This window comes from Budorcas taxicolor, chromosome 9 (genome assembly GCF_023091745.1).
Source record: "Budorcas taxicolor isolate Tak-1 chromosome 9, Takin1.1, whole genome shotgun sequence".
In the NCBI taxonomy this organism is placed as follows: Eukaryota; Metazoa; Chordata; class Mammalia; order Artiodactyla; family Bovidae; genus Budorcas; species Budorcas taxicolor.
Genome location: NC_068918.1, coordinates 75,233,252 through 75,255,878, shown reverse-complemented (window position 1 = coordinate 75,255,878; position 22,627 = coordinate 75,233,252). Strand labels below are relative to the sequence as shown.

Genomic DNA, 22,627 nt, shown 5'->3' with positions numbered 1-22,627 from the left:
TTATGGCATCTGGTCCCATCACTTCATGGGTAATAGATGGGGAAACAGTGGAAACAGTGTCAGACTTTATTTTTTTGGGCTCCAAAATCACTGCAAATGGTGACTGCAGCCATGAAATTAAAAGACGCTTACTCCTTGGAAGAAAAGTTATGATCAACCTAGATAGCATATTGAAAAGCAGAGACATTACTTTGCCAACAAAGGTCCGTCTAGTCAAGGCTATGGTTTTTCCGGTAGTCATGTATGGTTGTGAGGGTTGGACTGTGAAGAAGGCTGAGCACTGAAGAATTGATGCTTTTGAACTGTGGTGTTGGAGAAGACTCTTGAGAGTCCCTTGGACTGCAAGGAGATCCAACCAGTCCATTCTGAAGGAGATCAGCCTTGGGATTTCTTTGGAGGGAATGATGCTGAAGCTGAAACTCTAGTACTTTGGACACCTCATGTGAAGAGTTGAGTCACTGGAAAAGATTCTGATGCTGAGAAGGATTGGGGGCAGGAGGAGAAGGGGACGACAGAGGGTGAGATGGCTGGATGGCATCACTGACTTGATGGACGTGAGTCTGAGTGAACTCCGAGAGTTGGTGATGGACAGGGAGGCCTGGCGTGCTGTGATTCATGGGGTTGCAAAGAGTCGGACATGAATGAGTGACTGAAGTGAACTGAACTGATGCACTCACTGATAAAATTTGATAGATTGCAAACTACTGCCACATCGCACCTTTCCATCACTCCCTCCTCTCCAGTGGAACAGAGAGCACAACTGGCAGTAGCTTTCAAAACTTCAGTGTCAAGTGTTTTCTTTGAGCCACAAAAATAGAAATCAAAAGTATTACTTATCACCTGTGCTCTCACCCTTTAACCATGCTGGTTGGGAACCTCTTGGAAAAAGAATGAAAATTCCTGACTCTGTCCCTTAATGCAGTCTAAGATTGCTCGACTTTTTGTTGGAGTTCTTTCCTACTTTAGGTGAATCCTTGCAAATGCTCAGGATTCTATAAACTTTCAGTTTCTCTACAAATTTGCCTTTCTCTCTTCTCTCTTCTGTATCTTGTTTCCTCACTTTACTACTTGATTTTGGCTTTTGTACCCATGGAGGTCTCACCTGTTTAAAAACAGATCAAAACAAGACAAAAACCAAACTGAAAAATATCTTCAATCAACCCTGCTGTTCAGCCTCAGCTCTATTTTACTCCCCAGCTTATAGTCTAAGAAGAGTTGCCAACTTCTACTGTCTCAGCTCATCACCTTCTACTCACTCACAACACTTCACTCTGCCCCCAACAAGGTGCTAAACTTGCTCTTGCTATGATTTCAAGCAGCTTGTCACTACCCTACAGAAATCTCAGTTCTCATCTTCCTTGATCTCTCAGGGGAATTTGACAGGGTTGAATCAACCCTCATTTCTTCTTTCTTCAAAAACCTTTCCCCATGGGCATAACAGTTTTTGTAACTCCTAATTCAGGGGTGTTTTTTTAGACTTCTCTCACATCAACATTCTCATAAATATGACATTCTCATAAATATGCGGACAACTGGCCAGAGTGCCCTGACCGGTAATGAACAAGAGACTTTATTGACTTTTCTCCCCTTCCCTCTCTCTTTCCTCTCCTTAACCCTTCCTATCCTTCCCCGTTTTTCTAGTCCCCCGGTCCTGGACACAGGAATCTGGTCAAAGGGCCCTCAGCCTGAGCTGAGGATTAGAGACTGATCACCTCCTCTTGGCAGAGAACTCGAATTCTGGTTCTGGTCTGGTCTGACTTCCAGTCCTCCCTTCTCTGGAGGCCCAGGGAAAAGTCCCATAACGCCTGGGCATCTGTAGGTGGCAGGAGACGTCTGTAAGTCCACCCCTTTCCACCCCCCTCCTCCTCCCCCTTCTTCTTTCAACCTGGCTTCCTTTCCTCCCTTGAAATCTTTGATGTTAGTACTTGGATTCTCTCATTTGAGGGCTTCCCTGGTGGTGCAGAAGTTAAAGCGTCTGTCTGCAATGCGGGAGACCTGGGTTTGATCCCTGGGTTGGGAAGATTCCCTGGAAAAGGAAATGGCAACCCACTCCAGTATTCTTGCCTGGAGAATCCCATGGATGGAGGAATTTGGTGGGCTACAGTCCACGGGTCGCAAAGAGTCGGACACAACTGAGTGACTTCACTTCCACTTTCACATTTGATATATTCTGTCCAGTATCTGACTCTTTTTGTACAAACTTCCCCAGCCACTTTAATGGGCAGAAATAGAATGATCATTTCCAAATCCATGTTTCCAACCCAGCAACCCTATGCAATATCTCTCATACATTTCACTGGCCTACCAAGTGTAACATGTAAAAATGAATTAATCGTCTTTCTCTTGCCCAATCAGCAAATAGAGTCCTCTTCCGGGAAACCTCTATTTAAATAAACAACACTTACTCTCCAACAGTTTCCCAAGTCAAACCATAATCAACCAAGATTGTCCATTTCACTTCCTTGTCCTTTATTTTCCCTCTATATTCACTGTCACTGTTTGTTATAGGTTAAATTGTTTCCTCTCAAAAACCTGCTGGAGTCCTAAACCCTAGCACTTCACCATGCCCCCATTCTTGGAGATATTATCTCCCAAAAATCCTCAAGTTAAAATGAGGACCTTATGAAAAGGAGAAATCTGGAAAGAGAGAGACACAGGGAGAATGATGCACGAACAGGAATACAAAGACCAGGGTTTTAAATCAACAAGCCAAAGGATGTCAGTGACCAGCAACCTCTAGAAGATGGAGAGAGCATGGGGTATTTCCTCCCTCCCAGCCATCAGCAGGAATCAATTCGGCTGACACTTCGATCTCCCAAATTTCAGTGAAAGGGAATCATATATTTAATCATGTGTGTTAGGTTACTATTCCAGTAGTAAAGGATGGGTATGTAATGAATAGGGGCTTCCCTGGTGGCTCAGATTGTAGAGAATCTGCTTGCAATGTGGGAGACCCAGCTTTAACCCTGGGTCAGGAATATCTCCTAGAGAAGGGCATGGCTATGAACCCCAGTATTCTTGCCTGGAGAATTCCATGGACAGAGGAGCCTGGAGGGCTACAGTCCATGATGGTCGCAAAGAGCTGGACAAAACTGAGTGACTAACACACATGTAATGAATAAGGTGGTAGAGAAAGAGAGGGAGAAATAGAGAATATAAAGAAAAAGTGAATATAATGGAGACATGTATTCCAGAAACACAGTGTTTCTGTAGATAAAATATAATGAGACTGAAGTAGTGGAGGACACTGAGAATAAAGAGGAGGGCACAAAGATGAGAAGTGTGTGGGAATTAAAACCAAAAGCTCTGATAAATGAAAGGGAGCAGAGTCATGATGAGGACTACTTATCTATGTATTCTCAGGGAGATATGAGAATGTATAGATAAGTATGAAAAGAAGGATGAGTTGGCAGATAAGGAGAAATCTACACAAGAGAAAGTGAAAGAGGAGAGTAAAAAGTTGGCTTAAAACTAAACATTCAGAAAACTAAGATCATGGTATCCGGTACCATAACTTCATGGCAAATAGATGGGGAAACAGTAGAAAGAGTGGCTGACTTTATTTGGCTGGGGGTGGGGGTGAAAATCACTGCAGATGGTGATTGCAGCCATGACATTAAAAGACGCTTATTCCTTGGAAGGAAAGTTATGACCAAGCTAGATAGCATATTCAAAAAGCAGAGACATTACTTTGTCAACAAAGGTCTGTCTAGTCAAGGCTATGGTTTTTCCAGTGGTCATGTATGGATGTGAGAGTTGGACTACAAAGAAAGCTGAGTGCTGAAGAATTGATGCTTTTGAACTGCGGTATTGAAGAAGACTCTTGAGAGTACCTTGGACTACAAGGAGATTCAACCAGTCCATCCTAAAGGAGATTAGTCCTGGGTATTCATTGGACGGACTGATGCTGAAGCTAAAACTCCAATACTTTGGCCACCTGATGCGAAGAGCTGACTCATTGGAAAAGACCCTGATGCTGGGAAAGATCAAGGTCAGGAGGAGAAGGGGATGACAGAGGATGAGATGGTTGGGTGGCATCACTGACTTAATGGACATGGGTTTGGGTGGACTCTTGGATTTGGTGATGGACAGGGAGGCCTGCCGTGCTGTGGTTCATGGGGTCACAAAGAGTCGGACATGACTGAGCAACTGAACTGAACTGAACACAAGAGAAGCACCAGAGATGGGACAGAACAAGGAGAGAGTAAAAAGAAGGAAGAGTGTTATGAAGGATGTTTAATGAAAGTCAAATAGGATAACTAAGAGCCTCTCGAGGAAGGTGAAAGAGGAGAGTGAAAAAGTTGACTTAAAACTCAACATTCAGAAAATTAAGATCAGGCATCCAGTCCCAACACTTTATGGCAAATAGATAGGCAACAATGGAAACAGTTCAGTTCAGTCTCTGAGTCGTGTCCGACTCTTTGCAACCCCATGAATCGCAGCACGCCAGGCCTCCCTGTCCATCACCAACTCCTAGAGTTGACTCAGACTCACGTCCATCGAGTCAGTGATGCCATCCAGCCATCTATTCCTCGGTCGTCCCCTTCTCCTCCTGCCCCCAATCCCTCCCAGCATCAGAGTCTTTTCCAATGAGTCAACTCTTCCCATGAGGTGGCCAAAGTACTGGAGTTTCAGCTTCAGCATCATTCCTTCCAAAGAAATCCCAGGGCTGATCTCCTTCAGAATGGACTGGTTGGATCTCCTTGCAGTCCAAGGGACTCTCAAGAGTCTTCTCCAACACCACAGTTCAAAAGCATCAATTCTTCAGTGCTCAGCCTTCTTCACAGTCCAACCCTCACAACCATACATGACTACTGGAAAAACCATAGCCTTGACTAGATGGACCTTAGTTGGCAAAGCAATGTCTCTGCTTTTGAATATGCTATCTAGGTTGGTCATAACTTTTCTTCCAAGGAGTAAGCGTCTTTTAATTTCATGGCAGCAATCACCATCTGCAGTGATTTTGGAGCCCCCCCAAAATAAAATCTGACACTGTTTCCACTGTTTCCCCATCTATTTCCCATGGAGTGATGGGACTGGATGCCATAATCTTCGTTTTCTGAATGTTGAGGTTTAAGCCAATTTTTTCACTCTCCTCTTTCACTTTCATCAAGAGGCTTTTTAGTTCCTCTTCATTTTCTGCCATAAGGGTGGTGTCATCTGCATATCTGAGGTTATTGATATTTCTCCCGGCAATCTTGATTCCAGCTTGTGCTTCTTCCAGCCCAGCGTTTCTCATGATGTACTCTGCATATAAGTTAACAGTGAGACTTTATTTTCTTGAACTCCAAAATCACTGCAGGTGGTGACTGCAGCCATGAAATTAAAAGATGCTTGCTCCTTGAAAGAAAAGCTATGACAAACCTAGACAGCGTATTAAAAAGCACAGACATTACTTTGCCATATAGGTGTGTATAGTCAAAGCTATGGTTTTTCCAGTAGTCATGTATGGATGTGAAAGCTGGACCATGAAGAAGGTTGAGCACCGAAAAATTGATGCTTTTGATGTGGTGTTGGAGAAGACTCTTGAGAATCCCTTGAACTGCAAGGAGATCAAACAAGTTAATCCTAAAGGAAATCATTCCTAAATATTCATCGTAAGGACTGATGCCAAAGCTGAAACTTCAATACTTTGGCCACCTGATGCAAAGAGCTGACTCATTAGAAAAGACCCTGATGCTGGGAAAGATTGGAGGTAGGGAGAAGGGGATGACAGAGGAAGAGATGACTGTATGGCATCACTACATGGATGATGATGGACATGAGCTCAAACTCAATGGACATGAGTTTGAGCAAGGTCTGGGAGTTGCTAATGGACAGGGAAGCTTGGTATGCTGCAGTCTACGGGGTCGCAAAGAGTCCGACATGGCTGAGTGACCAGACAACAACAAAAATAGGATGAGAACTAAGAAACCACACATGCAACATAGGCTGGATCTTACATAACATTTATATAATCTTATTGCTCTCTGTTTTCAAAAGCATAAAACTGAAGTTCAAAATTATGATTTTACCAGAAGATTTATTATTTTTGATATCAATATTTAAATAAAATATTTAAATTTAAAGTCAACTATTTAATACAAGATATTGATATTTTACAGGAATGCATTTCCTTTCTGTTACATACCTGAATATAATTTTCTTATCATTGGGTATGTAATAATCTCTGATTTCCTTTATGGCAAAGGTATTACATGGAGGGTCTCGAGACAGGCACGGGAGTGGATGACAAGAACCAATGAGGCGCAGTTTCCATCGTGAGGATGACACATACATGTCACCAGTATATGCTTCAGCCACGAATGTATAGCCTTTCTACAACAAAGAAGAATTACACTGAAGTAAGTAATATTGTTACTAGTTTTCAAAGATACAATATATGCTTTCACTAGGGTTGGTAGTATAGTGGTAAGCATAGCTTCCCTCCAATATATGGGTGGTGCTAAGTCGCTTCAGTTGTGTCTGACTTTGTGCGATCCTACGGACTGTAGCCCACCAGGCTCCTCTGTCCATGGGATTCTCCAGGCAAGAATACTGGAGTGGATTGGCATACCCTCCTCCAGGGGATCTTCCTGACCCAGGGATTGAACCCATGTCTCTTATATATCCTGCACTGGCAGGCAGATTCTTTACTATTAGTGCCACCTGGGAGGCCCCTTCCTATATACGGCTTCACAGTACTAAAATGCTTTATCTTAATATACATAAAAATCTTCAAATTTCTTAATAAGTGACAAATCACTTAGTATTTTGTTTTGAAATCCCTCTTAAAAACTTCCATCTTACATGTTTTTGGAGAAAATGGAACAGTCTAATATTTCTGTTTGTATGTTTCCCTAGCCATTAAAAAATGCTTAACTGTGGTAGATGATTACTACATTTCCTTCTAATTCTTCTAATGCTACCTAAGGCAAGTTACTATTATTATTATTTTATCATTGCCTCCTGGATTAGCCCAATAGCTTCCTACTTGATTTTCTTGTCTTTTCAGAATCACCTTTCTAAATATGAGATGAAAAAAAGCAGAAGAGTTTATGGAAATATTGTTCCCTTGGTATGATGAGTGGCAAGTAAAGCTACTGAATTAGCAGAGGTCTGGTTCCATGGAGCCCAGTTGTGAGCCTGGAGATGAGCTCTTTAAGTTGGAGAAAAGAAGCAATTAAGGAACCCGGGAAAGTGACAACACACAGAAGTTCAAAGCAATTCTGAGTTTATAATTCCAGACATTTCTGACAAGGCAGGAAAATACAGGTTTTGTATGCTAGTTGCTCTCTGATGCAGAGAAAACTCTCTGATGTTTACGGTGGTTTAGTTGCTAAGTTGTATCTGACTCTTTGCAAACCCATGGACTGTAGCCCACCAGATTCCTCTGTCCATGGGATTCTCCAGGCAAGAATACTGGAGTGGATTGTCATTTCCTTCTCCAGGGGATCTTCCGGACGCAGGAATCAAACCTGGGTCTCCTGCATTGCAGGCAAATTCTTTACCAACTGAGCTTGAGGGAAGCTGATGTGTTTAGATATCCAGAAACAAAAATTAGACGTACACAAGACAGAATGAATTCATAACACTCCAATACATGTCTCCAAATAGTAACTAAAATCCCAATACCTGTAATAAGCTCAGAATTGCAACACCCATAAAGACTTTCGATATTATGTTTGGGGCAAGTAGAAAAGGGAGATAAATCATGTATGCTAAAATATTTTTACCTGCAAAGATTTACTGCTGCTTATATTATTTGAGCTTATGGGACTAATGTATTAAAGAAGTCAAACAAAATTACACGACTCATTTCATGTTTGTCTAGACTCAGAGAACAATTTTGAGAGAGAATAAAAGATTTATAAAATGGTAGGATAGATATATTGATAGGTGATAATCTAAAGCTAAACTAGTGATAGGATTTGAAGAGAGAATTTGGCAATTTTAAAGGATCTCAAGACTCTGGAATAAAAGTGTAACATAACAGAGTACCAAATACTGAGAAACCATGCAGATTAAGTACTTCACATCACAGGTTATGGTCTTTGAAAAATTATGAAAAAAATGTCAAATTATTCTGAAGGACTGACTGTGTAACCAGATTTTTTTTTTTTTTAATTTAGACCCTAGTTCTATGGATATACATTAGAAAAGGTTGACCTAAAATGGTCTACATTTATGTCAAATGCCTTTGCAGTGCCAAAATGCTATTGCTATCATAGACTAAAAACAATGGGGCAATGATTATCCTTTAGGTGGGTTGGAAGTCTTTTTCAAGGCTGTTCTGTTCAAGGCAGTTCTGGGAACTACATTGTAGAAGAGCTTAGTAACTTGGAGAAACATTTGAAGACCAAGAATTGTGATGAAAGGAAAACCATACCACAAAAAGGATGACAGAAGCTATGTTGCTATTCATACAGCACTATATTTTCCTCCACATTCTCTCTATTTTGTTCTAGAACAAACACAAGATGAGAGGGTAGAAGACAGGAAATATTTGAGAGATGGAATGGCTATGTTTGTTGCAATCCCAAATTTTGGAGAAGGCAATGGCACCCCACTCCAGTACTCTTGCCTGGAAAATCCCATGGACGGAGGAGCCTGGTGGGCTGTAGTCCGTGGGGTTGCGAAGAGTCGGACACGACTGAGCGACTTCCCTTTCACTTTTCACTTTCATGCATTGGAGAAGGAAATGGCAACCCACTCCAGTGTTCTTGCCTGGAGAATCCCAGGGACGGGGGAGCCTGGTGGGCTGCCATCTATGGGGTCTCACAGAGTCGGCCATGACTGAAGCGACTTAGCAGCAGCAGCAGCAGCAGCAGTGTGTTCTCCTGAATAGTGACTCAATGGCATCGTTTAAACCTACCCCCAAAATTTAAGTTTACTTGAGGAAGGGAGGTTTACAGTGGAGCTACTAAGCAAAGCTAAACCAAACCCAAAGTATGCTACATGTGAATAAGAATCAGAGTCTTGTGCAGTTCTAACTAAATACCCAACTAAAGATCTCTACCAAAAGTAGGTATCAATGACTAACATGATCAGTATTAGTATACTTATCTGGTGAAGTAAGGAGCTCATCTCTAGAATTTAATGACATCTGTGAACTGAGTAGAATCTCCCTTTGAATGAAATCACCTTTTTCTTATGGATCTTTGAGACCTTTGATTTCCAATTACACATGTAAGAAATTTTTACATTCAAAAGAAAATCTAGGCCAAATTTGGTGAGTGGCTGTGTAAACACAATCTGCAAACATATTGAGGAATCAAACAAAAAACCCAGTGGGAAACTGAGGTAACCTGATGATGATTTGGTTTAGAGATAAGACTAACTGTAGTCTTTACCTCCATTTTCATTTTAAGGGTTTGTATGATTTTATAATTTTAATAATGGAGATTTCTAACATTTTCCTTTTGCCATATTTTCTTTAGAGAAAAGATAAGAAGGGGACTAAAAGGCAAATGTTCTGGCACTCACATTAAGTACCTATTGCTGTCAAATACACGAGACTTCTCTGCAGAAAGACCAGGGCCTAATTATGGACTGAAAACACATCTGTTCTACCTTCTGCTGGAAACTCTCAGGGTGCTGGCTTCTCACTGTTATTCTTTCAAATGAGGAGAATCACTTTAAACCTACCTTATTCTTGGTATAAAGATAAGGCACCACTTTTTGGAACACTTTTGGCACTTGTTCCATTGTGTCATTGTTAACAATGTGGAGCATACAGACTGGAAGTGTAGTATATACTTTGGGAACCAAAATCATATCTTGAGGAACCAAAAATGTTTCTCTGAAATTACAAAAGAGTGAACATCCCTTGGCATGAACATCATAAAGAAAGTTTGAAATTAGGTTTGAAGCCAAGAAATAAGAAAAAATAAGTTTAAAGTTGCAAATAACTGAAAGGTACACATAGTTTTCCTTTAAAATTCTAATTAATACATTATTTTTTCATGCAAATGCTAAGCTTTTAAGAAATCCTATTTATGAATAATTTGTGATTCTAACATGCTATTGCTTGGAAATTAAATGATTCATTTCTATATTAAAATCATATCAGTTTAATTATGTGTGCATGCATAGTTGCTCAGTCATGCCCAACTCTTGAGACCTCATGGACTGTAGCACACCAGGCTCCTCTATTCATGGGATTTTTCAGACAAGACTACTGGAGTGGGTTGCCTTTCCTCCTCCAGGGGATCTTCCCAACCCAGGGACTGAACCTGCATTTCCCGTATCTCCTGCATTGCAGGTATTCTTTACCTCCTGAACCATCAGAGAAGCCACATTCATCGAAAGATCTAATAGCTAACTTCATATTCTTCATATTTTGTTTAATGAAACATGGATAAAATTTCTATAGTATCTCATTTATGCACATCAGATATGGAAGGAATTTTAACTAAGTTCCAAAAGGAAGTTAAACGTTCATGCTATTACTACTATCACAAAGAAAACTCTCTTTATATGAATATTTTATACCACTTAGGGGTGATATTACTTGCCAATATATGATAGCTTCACCTGAAAACTATAAACCAAGTATTTGGTGGCTGGTCTGTGTAAGTCACAGTATAGTCAGCAAAAGCAATCTTAGTTTCTTCATCTTGATAGCATGGATAAGATTCCATAGATTTGCACTTGCTTTTAAACATAAGCCTGGAAAGATAAAAATAATTTAAGTATTAATGGCAAAGCAATTTTTGAAATAAATTCTATTTATAAATCCCTCCCCCAAAACAAACCCAGCATAAAATATTGTGGTCCACTGTTGGATGGATTAAGTACTTCATCAAATGAAGGCTCGTGTGTGGCTCAAAGGCAGAGGTGACCATATCAGGTCAACCATGATGTCTCTCGAAAGTGCCCAAAGTTATCTGAAGTTCTTAGTTGAAGGAGAACCTAATTCATGACTCTGGGAGTAATAAAAATTAACAGATGGGAAATCAGCACCTAAGATCAAGCTATAAGGGTGAGAAAATTAGAAGCAGGAAAACTAGCAATAAAACTGAATAAGAGCCACTGAAAGTCTGGGGATTCAATGTAGAGAATAAATAATAGAATGTAGTTTACAGTGAGGAATTGATTTCCAAAAAAAAGAAAAAAAGATTTTAAAATAAACCCTAAAAGCAATGGCCATGAACAAGGGGAGAGTGCCAGAGTTTTCCTTGTACGTGATTTCTAGTGCAACTAGGTTTTTCCATGATTGCCCCGCTGGAAGGCTGTGGTATATTCCAGAACACAATGGAAATGATCAGGGAGATCCTGGGTCCTGTAGCTCCCACCCAGCCAGGAGCCAGAACCAGCCTCAGTAGCACTAGGAGCCTCAGGAGTCAGTTCAGTTCACTTCAGTCGCTCAGTCGTGTCCGACTCTCTGCGACCCCATGAATTGCAGCACGCCAGGCCTCCCTCTCCATCACCAACTCCCGGAGTTCACTCAGACTCACATCCATCGAGTCAGTGATGCCATCCAGCCATCTCATCCTCTGTCGTCCCCTTCTCCTCCTGCCCCAATCCCTCCCAGCATCAGAGTCTTTGCCAATGAGTCAACCCTTCGCATGAGGTGGCCAGAGTACTGGAGCTTCAGCTTCAGCATCATTCCTTCCAAAGAAATCCCAGGGCTGATCTCCTTCAGAATGGACTGGTTGGATCTCCTTGCAGTCCAAGGGACTCTCAAGAGTCTTCTCCAACACCACAGTTCAAAAGCATCAATTCTTTGGTGCTCAGCCTTCTTCACAGTCCAACTCTCACATCCATACATGACCACAGGAAAAACCATAGCCTTGACTAGACGGACCTTAGTCGACAAAGCCATGTCTCTGCTTTTGAATATGCTATCTAGGTTGGTCATAACTTTTCTTCCAAGGAGTAAGCGTCTTTTAATTTCATGGCTGCAGTCACCATCTGCAGTGATTTTGGAGCCCAAAAAAATAAAGTCTGACACTGTTTCCACTGTTTCCCCATCAATTTCCCATGAGGTGATGGGACCAGATGCTATGATCTTAGCTTTCTGAATGTTGAGCTTTAAGCCAAATTTTCACTCTCCCCTTTCACTTTCATCAAGAGGCTTTTTAGCTCCTCTTCACTTTCTACCATAAGGGTGGTGTCATCTGCCTATCTGAGGTTATTGATATTTCTCCCAGCAATCTTGATTCCAGCTTGTGTTTCTTCCAGTCCAGCGTTTTTCATGATGTACTCTGCATAGAAGTTAAATAAGCAGGATGACAACATACAGCCTTGACGTACTCCTTTTCCTATTTGGAACCAGTCTGTTGTTCCATGTCCATTTCTAACTGTTGCTTCCTGACCTGCATACAGATTTCTCATGATGCAGGTCAGGTGGTCTGGGATTCCCATCTCTTGAAGAATTTTCCACAGTTTATTGTGACCCACACAGTCAAAGGCTTTGGCATAGGCAATAAAGCAGAAATAGATGTTTTTCTGGAACTCTCTTGCTTTTTCCATGATCCAGCAGATATTGGCAATTTGATCTCTGGTTCCTCTGCCTTTTCTAAATCCAGCTTGAACATCAGGGAGTTCATGGTTCATGTATTGCTGAAGCCTGGCTTGGATAATTTTGAGCATTACTTTACTAGCATGCGAGATGAGTGCAATTGTGCGGTAGTTTGAGCATTCTTTGGCATTGCCTTTCTTTGGAATTGGAATGAAAACTGACCTTTTCTGGTCCTGTGGCCACTGCTGAGTTTTCGAAATTAGCTGGCATATTGAGTGTACCACTTTCACAGCATCATCTTTCAGGATTTGAAACAGCTCAACTGGAATTCTATCACTTCCACTAGCTTTGTTTGTAGTGATGCTTTCTAAGGCCCACTTGACTTCACATTCCAAGATGTCTGGCTCTAGATTAGTGATCACATCATCATGATTATCTGGGTTGTGAAGATCTCTTTTGTACAGTTCTTCCGTGTATTCTTGCCACCTCTTCTTAATATCTTCTGCTTCTGTTAGGTCCAGACCATTTCTGTCCTTTATTGAGTCCATCTTTGCATGAAGTGTTCCCTTGGTATCTCTAATTTTCTTGAAGAGATCTCTAGTCTTTTCCATTCTGTTGTTTGCCTCTATTTCTCTGCATTGATCGCTGAAGAAGGCTTTCTTATCTCTTCTTGCTATTCTTTGGAACTCTGCATTCAGATGCTTATATCTTTCCTTTTCTCCTTTGCTTTTCGCCTCTCTTCTTTTCACAGCTATTTGTAAGGCCTCAGGAGTCTTTCGTATAATGTTGGGTATTAGCTGGGACCGAAGCTATAATGATCATAGACCGTGGTTCTCTGTAGAGGTCTAGACAGAGCTAGAGTTGCTCTTGGTTTCCACATGGTGGATGGCTTGACTGTACTGTCAGTGGGAAGCAAAGCCATAGAGATCCTCAGGGAGGACAGGATTCACCTGCTGTTTCTGATGGCCGGTCTTCGGTAGTGGAAGGAAAATGATAGGTTTATATTTGCACACCCGTGTCTTAGTTGTGTCCACTCTTTGCGCCCGTTTGGACTGTAGTTTGCCAGCCTCCTCTGTCTATGGGGTTTTCCAGACAAGAATACTGGAATGGGTTGCCATGCCCTCCTCCAGGGCATCTTCCTGACCAAGAGATTGAACCCACATCCCCTGTGTTTCATGCATTGCTGGTGAATTCTTTACCCCCTGAGCCATCAGGGAAGTAGGATATTAAAAAGCTTTTAAAAATAATTATAAGAACAAAGACCAGGTTGGTTATATCTTCTGGTTCATGTGGCATTTTTTTGGTACTTTCTATATAAACAACCATATTGCCTGTAAATGGTGGTTTTATTTCTTCCCTTCAAATTCTACTGACACTTAAATTGCTTTATTACCTTTTTGCCCTTTTCAGAATTTCAGGATTACCTTGAGGCATCTTTATCTCATTCCCCAACTCAAGGAAAAGCTTTCAAACTTTCACCACTAATTATGTTTACAGTAATTTAAAAAATATACTAGGTACCATAACACATTAAGGAAAATCTTCTCTAAACTTAATTAGCTAAAAATTTGTAAATTTTGAATTTGCGTTGCTTATTTTCAAATGTTTTTTTCTGAACCTATCTGAAGGACCAAATGATTTGTTCCTTTTCCCTGTTAATGTGCCGAATTAATGCATTTCCTAATGTTAAACCACCCTAGCATGTCTCATAGTGGGAAACCCACTTAATTAAAAGATATTATCTTTTTATATCATTTCCAATTTTGATCTGCTACATTTTTTCATCTAATTTCAAGAGGGTGACTGGTTTGCAATTTCAGTTTTTTGTTTTCTTTCTTTCTTTCTTTTTTTTACTATGTTTGCTGAGATTTTAAAATCAAGGTTTTGAGTTGGTAAATGTTTCCTCTTCTTTTCTGTTCTCTATAAGATGTGTAGTATTAATCTTATTTCTTAAATTCACTAGTTGATCCACTTAGCACATTGCTAGAGAATATATTATGCATCCTTGCCTTATTAGCATTTCATCTAGATTATTACTTTTACCATTTCTGCAGTAATGCCAGAACTTTGGATCTCTGTAGCTCCATTTACCCGATTTCTGCATTTTACATTGCTAAGGTTAAGATTTTACTCCTACATGTAGCTATTAGTCTAATTGTCCTTTGGAAATAATATGTCTTATTTCCCTGGTAACTTTGAAGATTTTTCTTCTGGCCTTTGGTTTCTAGCAGTTTGACTATGATAAGTCTAGGTATGGTTTTCTTTGTGTCCTTCCTGCACAGACTCTGCATGCAGAACCTCTTGAAAATGCAAGTTGATGTATTTTATCAGTTTTAGAATTGTATCAGCTATTATATTTTTATATTCTGGTACTATAATGATATAAATACTGGACTTTCTAAGTATGCCCCACATTTTTCTTAGTTCTTTCCTTCTTTTCCACTATTTTTCTATTGACCTATCTTTCAGTTCACTAATTTCTTCCTCTATTCTGCCTGATATGCTGTTAAACCAAAACATTTTAAATTCAGTTGTTAGAAATTGTATTTATGTAATCTCCATTTAACTGTGCTTTATTAATCTAAACTTTTAATTTATTTTCTCTTTATTCTTTATTTTCTTGAGCATTTCCATAATAGTTACTGTTAGAGATTTGGTCTGCTAGCTCCTACATCAAAATGGTCTGTTTCTTTTATATATTTGTTGTTGTTCAGTTGTTAAATTGTGTCTAACTCTTTACAATCCCATGGACTGCAGTGTGCCAGGCTTCCCTGTCCTTCACTATCTCCCAGAGTTTGTTCAAACTCATGTTCGTTGAGTCAGTGATGCCATCCAACCATCGTATCCTCTGCTGCCCCCTTCTCCTCCTGCCCTCAGTCTTTCCTAGCATCAGATTCATTCCAAGAAGATTAATGGTTAAAATGCAGTTTTCCTAAGGCCCAATTTATCTCACACTTGTCCCTGTTTTTAGAGTGCTGTTCACCAGGGATTTCAAGTGATGGCTTGCACTGCTGAAGCCTGGTGTGCTACAGTCCATGGGATTGCCAAAGAGTAGGACATAGATTAGCAATTGGACATTAAAAACAACAATACTCTCCCCTGGCAGGTCCTAAACTTTTAACTTTTGTCTCCTGAGCACCAAAAGACTTCAAGAAACTCTGCTTTGTTTCTCAGAGTTTTCCTGCTTAGAATATTAGATAAGTGCAGTGAAGACAAATAAGAAGTAGTAAGTGGGGAAGTTCAGAAGCAATGGTATGTTTCTAGCAGCAGTGATTAGGGGAAAACCCTACAAATATGGTGGCATTTGAACTGGAACTTGGAGGATACCAAGATACTGCCAAAAAAAAAAAAAAAACCCTCATTACACTGCTTTACCTTAAGAGAGAAATGGCATACTGTTCCATATTCTGTTCCAACACAGCCCAAACTTTCTGAAGAGTATCTGCAACACTGGCATTTTCCTTTGTATCTAAAAATAACAATATAAAAACTGTAAGGTGCCTGAAAAATCATCTTGTTCTAAGCCCTCCTTTTACAGGTGAAGCACTTGAAACTCACAAGTAAGGTGATATCCAGAGTCAGAAGCTTTACTAGCAATAAAACCATGTTTAAAATACAAAGCTATGAACCTCTAGCTGAGAGTTCTGATCATCATTTTATGCTGTTTCCCTTCATCTCTAGTTAAAAAATCATAAAATGCTCTTTGATCTAATTGAATATACTCATCAAAGAGTTTACAACAAAAGACCACTTATCACAGCAAAAAAGTCCTTATGAATGCTCTTGTATTAGAAACTATAATCCATCCATTTTTTTCTAAAGAACAGTGGCTAATGGGATCTCACTGAAGCTTAACCTAAAACATAATCCACAAAAGGCTTAAGAGGAGATGATCTGACAAAAAAATGTGAATACATCATAAGCGTGTCAAATTTAACATGTCAGAAACTGACTTTTTTTTTCTAATTATCTTAATTTCTTCATAGAACTTACTGGTATCTGAAATCATTATCTTAATATATTTACTTTCCATTGCATGCCTGGGACCACTATAACACAAGATTCATCAGAGCAGAAACCTTGGAAGTTTTACTAATCTCTTTAAGGCCAGAACATAGAATAGTTCTGCATACACAAGAATTATTCAATAATTATATGTTGAGTGAGAACACAAATATTATTAAAAAGCTGCTCATTTTTGTCTTTATAAAGAGAAAAAATTATTATATGAATATACTTTTTACAGTATATATGGACAAACAACAGGGATATTTTTCTATCACAAATCTATGCAATGCAGCTTGTTTAACATTTATGGATCTATAGTTTTTACTGCTTTGATGAACATTTTGATATTTCTCATTGTTTCAGATACCTTTAAACAAAATGTTTCAAAATACTCAAAGAATTCTATAGGAGGCAAGGCTTTTCACATAAATATGTCAACAAAATTTACAGAATGAAAACAATTGAATATAATTTTTTTGCCTTTTGCAGTGTTTTATTTTGAGCTGATAAAACAGATATTTTCACAAACAGTTTCATATACAAAAACATATTTGATTTGATAAATATAATAATACATTTTGAATGTGTTTTATGCTAAGTGTATGATACCATGGACATATGTGGAAACGTCTTCATTTAGTTCATTCATGCATTCACTTTGAAAAATGGCCTAGAAATGTAAAATTATCTATGACTTAGCTGAAACTGACTGCTGTGCATTCGGCTAGGCACTGGGGATGAATGGGAAAAAGGCCAGTTTCCTGTTTTTGAAGAACTCACAAAAGATTAGGAAAACACAGCTGATCATTCATTCAGCCAGTATTTGCTGTGTGCTCAGTCTGTGTCAGACACAGACTAAAGCCACATTGCATTAAACTGCAGGAACAAGAGCTTGAGCGTACCTACCTACACCCTGAACTCAATAAATTTCAATATTTATAGAATTAAAAACAATTAGCTGAACCATAGAGTTGAATGAACCTAAAATACTTTTTGTTAGCATGTAAGCAAATATTCATCTTTATTTATGCAGGGGCTTCCCTGGTGGCTCAGATGGTAAGGAATCCTCCTGCAGTGCAGCAGATCTGGGTTCAGTGCATGGGTTGGGAAGATCCCCTGGAGAAGGGAATGACTACCCACTCCAGTATTAAGGCCTCCATGGACAGAGGAGCTTGGCAGCCTACAGTCCATGGGGTTGCAAAGAGTCAGACACGATTGAATGACTTTTACTTCACTTATTTATGCAAGTTCATTTTATAAATGATTGAAAGAGCATACCTGGTGTTCTCGCTTTCATAAGCAATCTGACATATGTTCCTCTCCACATGGCTTGAATTTTAATTGCCGCTGCTGCTTCCTCTGGAGAATAGTCTTTATCGCTTGTTGGCACACTGTACTTAGCATCTACCCATTCCGCTAGAAAGAGAAAAACAAACTTTGGACTGAAAGGTAATCTAATCTCTACTTCAGTTTTCACTGCGTTTAACTTTCGAGGCCATCTGATGTGTCTTCCACAATGATAGGTTTGTTCTTATATATTTAACATTGCCTTCTGCAGGTGGTTCCTTTTTAGAATGTAAACATTCTGGAGAAGGGAAATGCTAAATATTGATACTTTAGTGAAATATTGTTGAATTCCTCTGTGAAAATAGCAAGAAGGGTCTCTTTAAGTTGAAAAAAAAAGTTAAAATCATGGGAATAGAGCATTGGAAAAGGAAGAAATGAGGGTTACTGAGATCAGAATATCTTCAGAATTCTTCAAGTTGTACTATATAGATAGGTGACGGTCTGCTTTTTAAGGTCAGGAACAAATAAAACTGGGATATTCTGGGCTTCCCTGGAAATACGTGGAACAGGGGACACATGTCAGATCTATGGAAACTTGAGCTTTCTCAGGGCAAAGCTTGAACCCTACAACTGTCAATACTGACATATTCTACCTAGGTCACAAAAATTTTGGGTGCATTTTCCTCAAATTATGTATCCTTTATAAAGCTAGGAATTTCTTGGTCACATAAACACCTAAAATTAATTAGTACCTAAAGAAGCCTCTTCCAAAGAAGAATCGAGTAAATCCAAGTCCAAAACCACAGCGCGGAATGCAAATTTGGTGTTGGGTGGAGGTTTTGTTATTTGAGCTTTTTTCATTAAACGCCATAAAGAAATATGAAAAACCTGAAAAAGATTAAATGTATTAGTATATTTTCTAAATCAAGAAAATACTCTTACGTAGTCAGAGAGGCTCTGAAAAACTTTCTGTTTCTCAGATATACACACCATCTAACAGAAGACTCTTTGAAGACTCCCTCACCTGGTAAGAGACCAAATTTATTTAACATCTGACAAATTTTAACTTAATAAGATTTGGCTTCCCTAGTGGCTCAGAGGGTAAAGCGTCTGCCTGCAATGCAGGAGACCTGGGTTCGATCCCTGGGTCAGGAAGATGCCCTGGAGAAGTAAATGGCAACCCATTCCAGTATTCTTGCCTGGAGAATCCCATGGACAGAGAAGTCTGGTGGGCTACAGTCCACAGGATTGCAAAGAGTCGGACATGACTGAGCTTAGAATACCTCCAGGGCGACATTAGCATGACTGGGCAACAAGAGACCAAATTTATTTAACATCTGATAAATTTTTAATAAGATTTAATCAACACAATGTTTATAATATATGTTTAACCAAAATTAATATTAAATTAATTGAGGTGATACAGTGTAAGATAAAAAATAATGTTCTTATGCCTAAGCAACTTAAATACCAGGTTTCTCTTATTCTGAGATGCCATTTATTTTAAGATACACTATTAATTCATGTGCTTCAAGAAAGAAAATATGCCATTCAAGATTTTTATCACTTTCTATCACCTGTGAGTATTTATTTCCTATTCAGAGATCTCTTTTAAATTTATTTAGGCATAACTTTTTCATCACATGTTACATTTAAACATATATGAAAAAATAAAATAAACTACATATATTGATACCAACCCTGGTGGCTCAGATGGTAAAGCATCTGCCTGCCGTGCGGGAGACCTGGGTTCGATCCCTGGGTTGGGAAGATCCGCTGGAGAAGGAAATGGCAACCCACTCCAGTAATCTTGCCTGGAAAATTCCATGGACTGAGGAGCCTGGTGGGCTACAGTCCATGGGGTCGCAAAGAGTCGGGCATGACTGAGCAACTTCACTTTACTTCATTGATTAAGTATTCAAAAAATGTATTCATACTCAGACTCCTACTCTTGCAAATCACTTTTTGCAAGCACTTAACATGTGTGTTTTCTGTACAGTTATGTTCTTTGTGTTGTTGAAAGATGCACCAGGGCCTAAAGAGCATTCTTCTTTTGTCCCTGAGTATTTTCTTAAGCCACTGACTCTCATTCAGGAAGTGTTGATGCCAATTCATTCTTTATTTCACCAAAGAGGACTGATGGAAGGTTTCTGGACTACAACCAGAACACATATTCCTTCTTTCATGTTCTTTTTTTCATGATTTTTATCCTGAACTGTTGACAGATTCCACATATTCAATCATACTATCAGTGATGATAACCATGGCACATTTCTGCTTGTTTACTTGTAGCTATTTACATGTTCACAGGAAGTAAAGCACTTGATGGATTGGGTAGGGCTGAAGTGAAATAGAGTGAAAGTTGCTCAGTTGTGTCTGACTCTTTGCAACCCCATGGACTGTACAGTCCATGGAATTCCCCAGGCCAGAATACTGGAGTGGGTAGCTGTTCCCTTCTCCAGAGGATTGTCCCAATCCAGGGATTGAACCCAGGCTCCCACATTGCAGGCAGATCCTTTACCAACTGAGCCACTAGGGAAGCCCTCAGTAGGGCCCGCTGGGCACTATTTGTGGTGACTTTCACCCAGTCATACTTCTCCCTCTCCATGAGCTCTTAGGAAGTCATTCTGGTCTCAGGAAAACCCCTTTCCCTGCATGCACATGGTCACCCCAAATGCCAGGTGAATTTAGGATTCACTATGTGTAATAAATGGTGCCATCAAATCCTTTTACTTAAGCACTATTTATCATTTATCTTGAGAATATGTATGTAATGGACTCTATCTGATGAACTATACAAATGAGAAATTTCCTTGGGTCTTTGCAATCTCTTTAGCAGATTGCCCTTGATGTGTATCACATTCTAGTTTAAGGTTTATGCAATGATTTTCTTTTTCTTCTCCCTTTGTGGAGTTTTTCTCGGTTTGAAGATTGTTCTTAATTATCTTTCCTCAACAACACCTTATGCTCATTTAAAGTGGAATGACAGGGAAATTAAATTTCTAGTATAAATCATTTCTAATATAATTGTATCTTATATATTGTACATACTGTTTTTCTTATATGAAATTAAAAATTGGCTGAGTGAAATGATTCTAGACAGAGACCATGCACCCTTCACAAAAGTTAACTCAAAATAAACAGTAAAATGTACCATGTAAAAGTATAACATTTCTAGAAGATAAGTTAGGAGAATATCTAGATGACCTTGGGTAGGGCAGTGCCTTTATGTATTCATCACTAAAGCCACGACACGCAAGAGAAAGAATTGATAAGCTGGACTTCACTAAAATGAAAACTTCTGCTCTGTAAAGAAAACTCCAAGAGAATGAGAAGGCTTTGACTTCTCTAATGACTTCATAGACTGGGAAAAAATATTTGCAAAAAGAATACTTAAAATGCAATGATAAGAAAACAAACAACCTGATTAAAAATGGGCCAAAGACTTTAACAGACACCTCACCAAAATAGATATACAGATGGCAAATAAGCATATCAAAAGATGTTTCACATTGTATGTCATCAGGGATATGCAAATTAAAATGACTTACCACTGTGCTTTAGAAGAGCCCAAATCTGGAACACTGACAACATCAAATTCTCACTAGAATATGGAATACCAGAAACTCTCAATCATTTTGATGGGAATGAAAAATGGTACAACCACTCTTGAAGAGTCTGATGATTTTTATAAAGCTATAGTACTCTTGTTATATGAACCAGCAATTACACTCCTTTGTATTTACCTGAGGGAATTGAAAACATATGTCCACCCAAAAACTTGTACATAGTTGTTTATAGCCACTTCATTCATAAATGCCAAAACTTGGAACCAACAAAGATGTTCTTCAGTAAGTGAATAAATTAACCGTGCTATATCCAGACAATGGAATATTGTTCAGAACTAAGAAGAAATGGGGCTTCTCGGGTGGTACTGGTGGTAAAAAACCCTCCTGCCAATGCAGGAGGCGTAAGGGAAGTGGGTTCAGTCCCTGGTTGGGGAAGAGCCCCTGGAGGAGGAAATGGCACCTCACCCCAGTATTCTTGCCTGGAGAATCCCATGGACAGTGGAGCCTGGTGGGCTACAGTCATAGGGTCTCAGAGTTGGATATGACTGAAGCAACTTAGCACACAAGAAGAAATGACTTATGAAGTCATGAAAAGACAGGGAGGAAACTTAAATACCTATTTCTAAGTCAAAGAAGCCAATCTAGAAAGACTACATTGTGACATTTTGGAAAAGGCGAAACTATGGAGACAGTAAAGAGATCATTGTGTGCCAGGGCTTGGGGGAGGGGAGGGATGAGTAGGCAGAACACTTCGGACTTTAAGGGCAGGGAAATTACTATGTAAGATACTACAATGATAGGTCTATGTCATTATACATTTGTCCAAGCCCATAGAATGCATGCCAAGAGTGAGTTCTAATGTAAATTGCGGACTTTGACTGGGCTCATCAGTTGTAAGAAATGTACAACTCATGGGGGGTGCTGGTAAGTAATGGGGGAGGTGTGTGTGTGTGGGGTAGGGGATATATGGGAAGTCTCCATGGCTTCTGCCCAATTTTGTGATGAGCCTGCAACTACTCTAAAAATTGTCTTTAATAAAACAAATTTTAACTGGGTATCCTGTGTTTTAATTTCTAACTCTAGGAACACTACTCCTCAGGGGCTATTTGACAATATCTGAAACCATTTTTAGTTGTCACAACTGGTGTTTAGAGGGTATAGGCAAGCCATGATGCCACTGACAGTTCAGGACCACAACAAAAATCCACTGAAACGTCAATAGTGAACAGGGTTACCACTCCCTGTTATGTATCACTCCTTTAAGTCTTTCAGTAAAGGAAGATGGCAAAAGTAGGAAGTCAATAAATACCTGGAGTAA

At 39.5% G+C, this 22,627-nt stretch overlaps 1 protein-coding gene across 1 annotated transcript in view; it reads right to left on the bottom strand.

The window, feature by feature from the left end:
* Window positions 1–22,627, bottom strand: part of ADGB (androglobin) — a 185,955-nt gene that overhangs the window by 52,916 nt on the left and 110,412 nt on the right. Inside the window, exons 21-26 of the mRNA XM_052645937.1 lie at window positions 18,493–18,628; window positions 17,732–17,869; window positions 15,821–15,914; window positions 10,516–10,650; window positions 9,628–9,781; window positions 6,131–6,318 (exon numbers count right to left, since the gene is read on the bottom strand). Of these exons, the coding sequence (XP_052501897.1) occupies window positions 6,131–6,318; window positions 9,628–9,781; window positions 10,516–10,650; window positions 15,821–15,914; window positions 17,732–17,869; window positions 18,493–18,628 (845 nt within the window). The remainder of the gene's footprint in view (window positions 1–6,130; window positions 6,319–9,627; window positions 9,782–10,515; window positions 10,651–15,820; window positions 15,915–17,731; window positions 17,870–18,492; window positions 18,629–22,627) is intronic.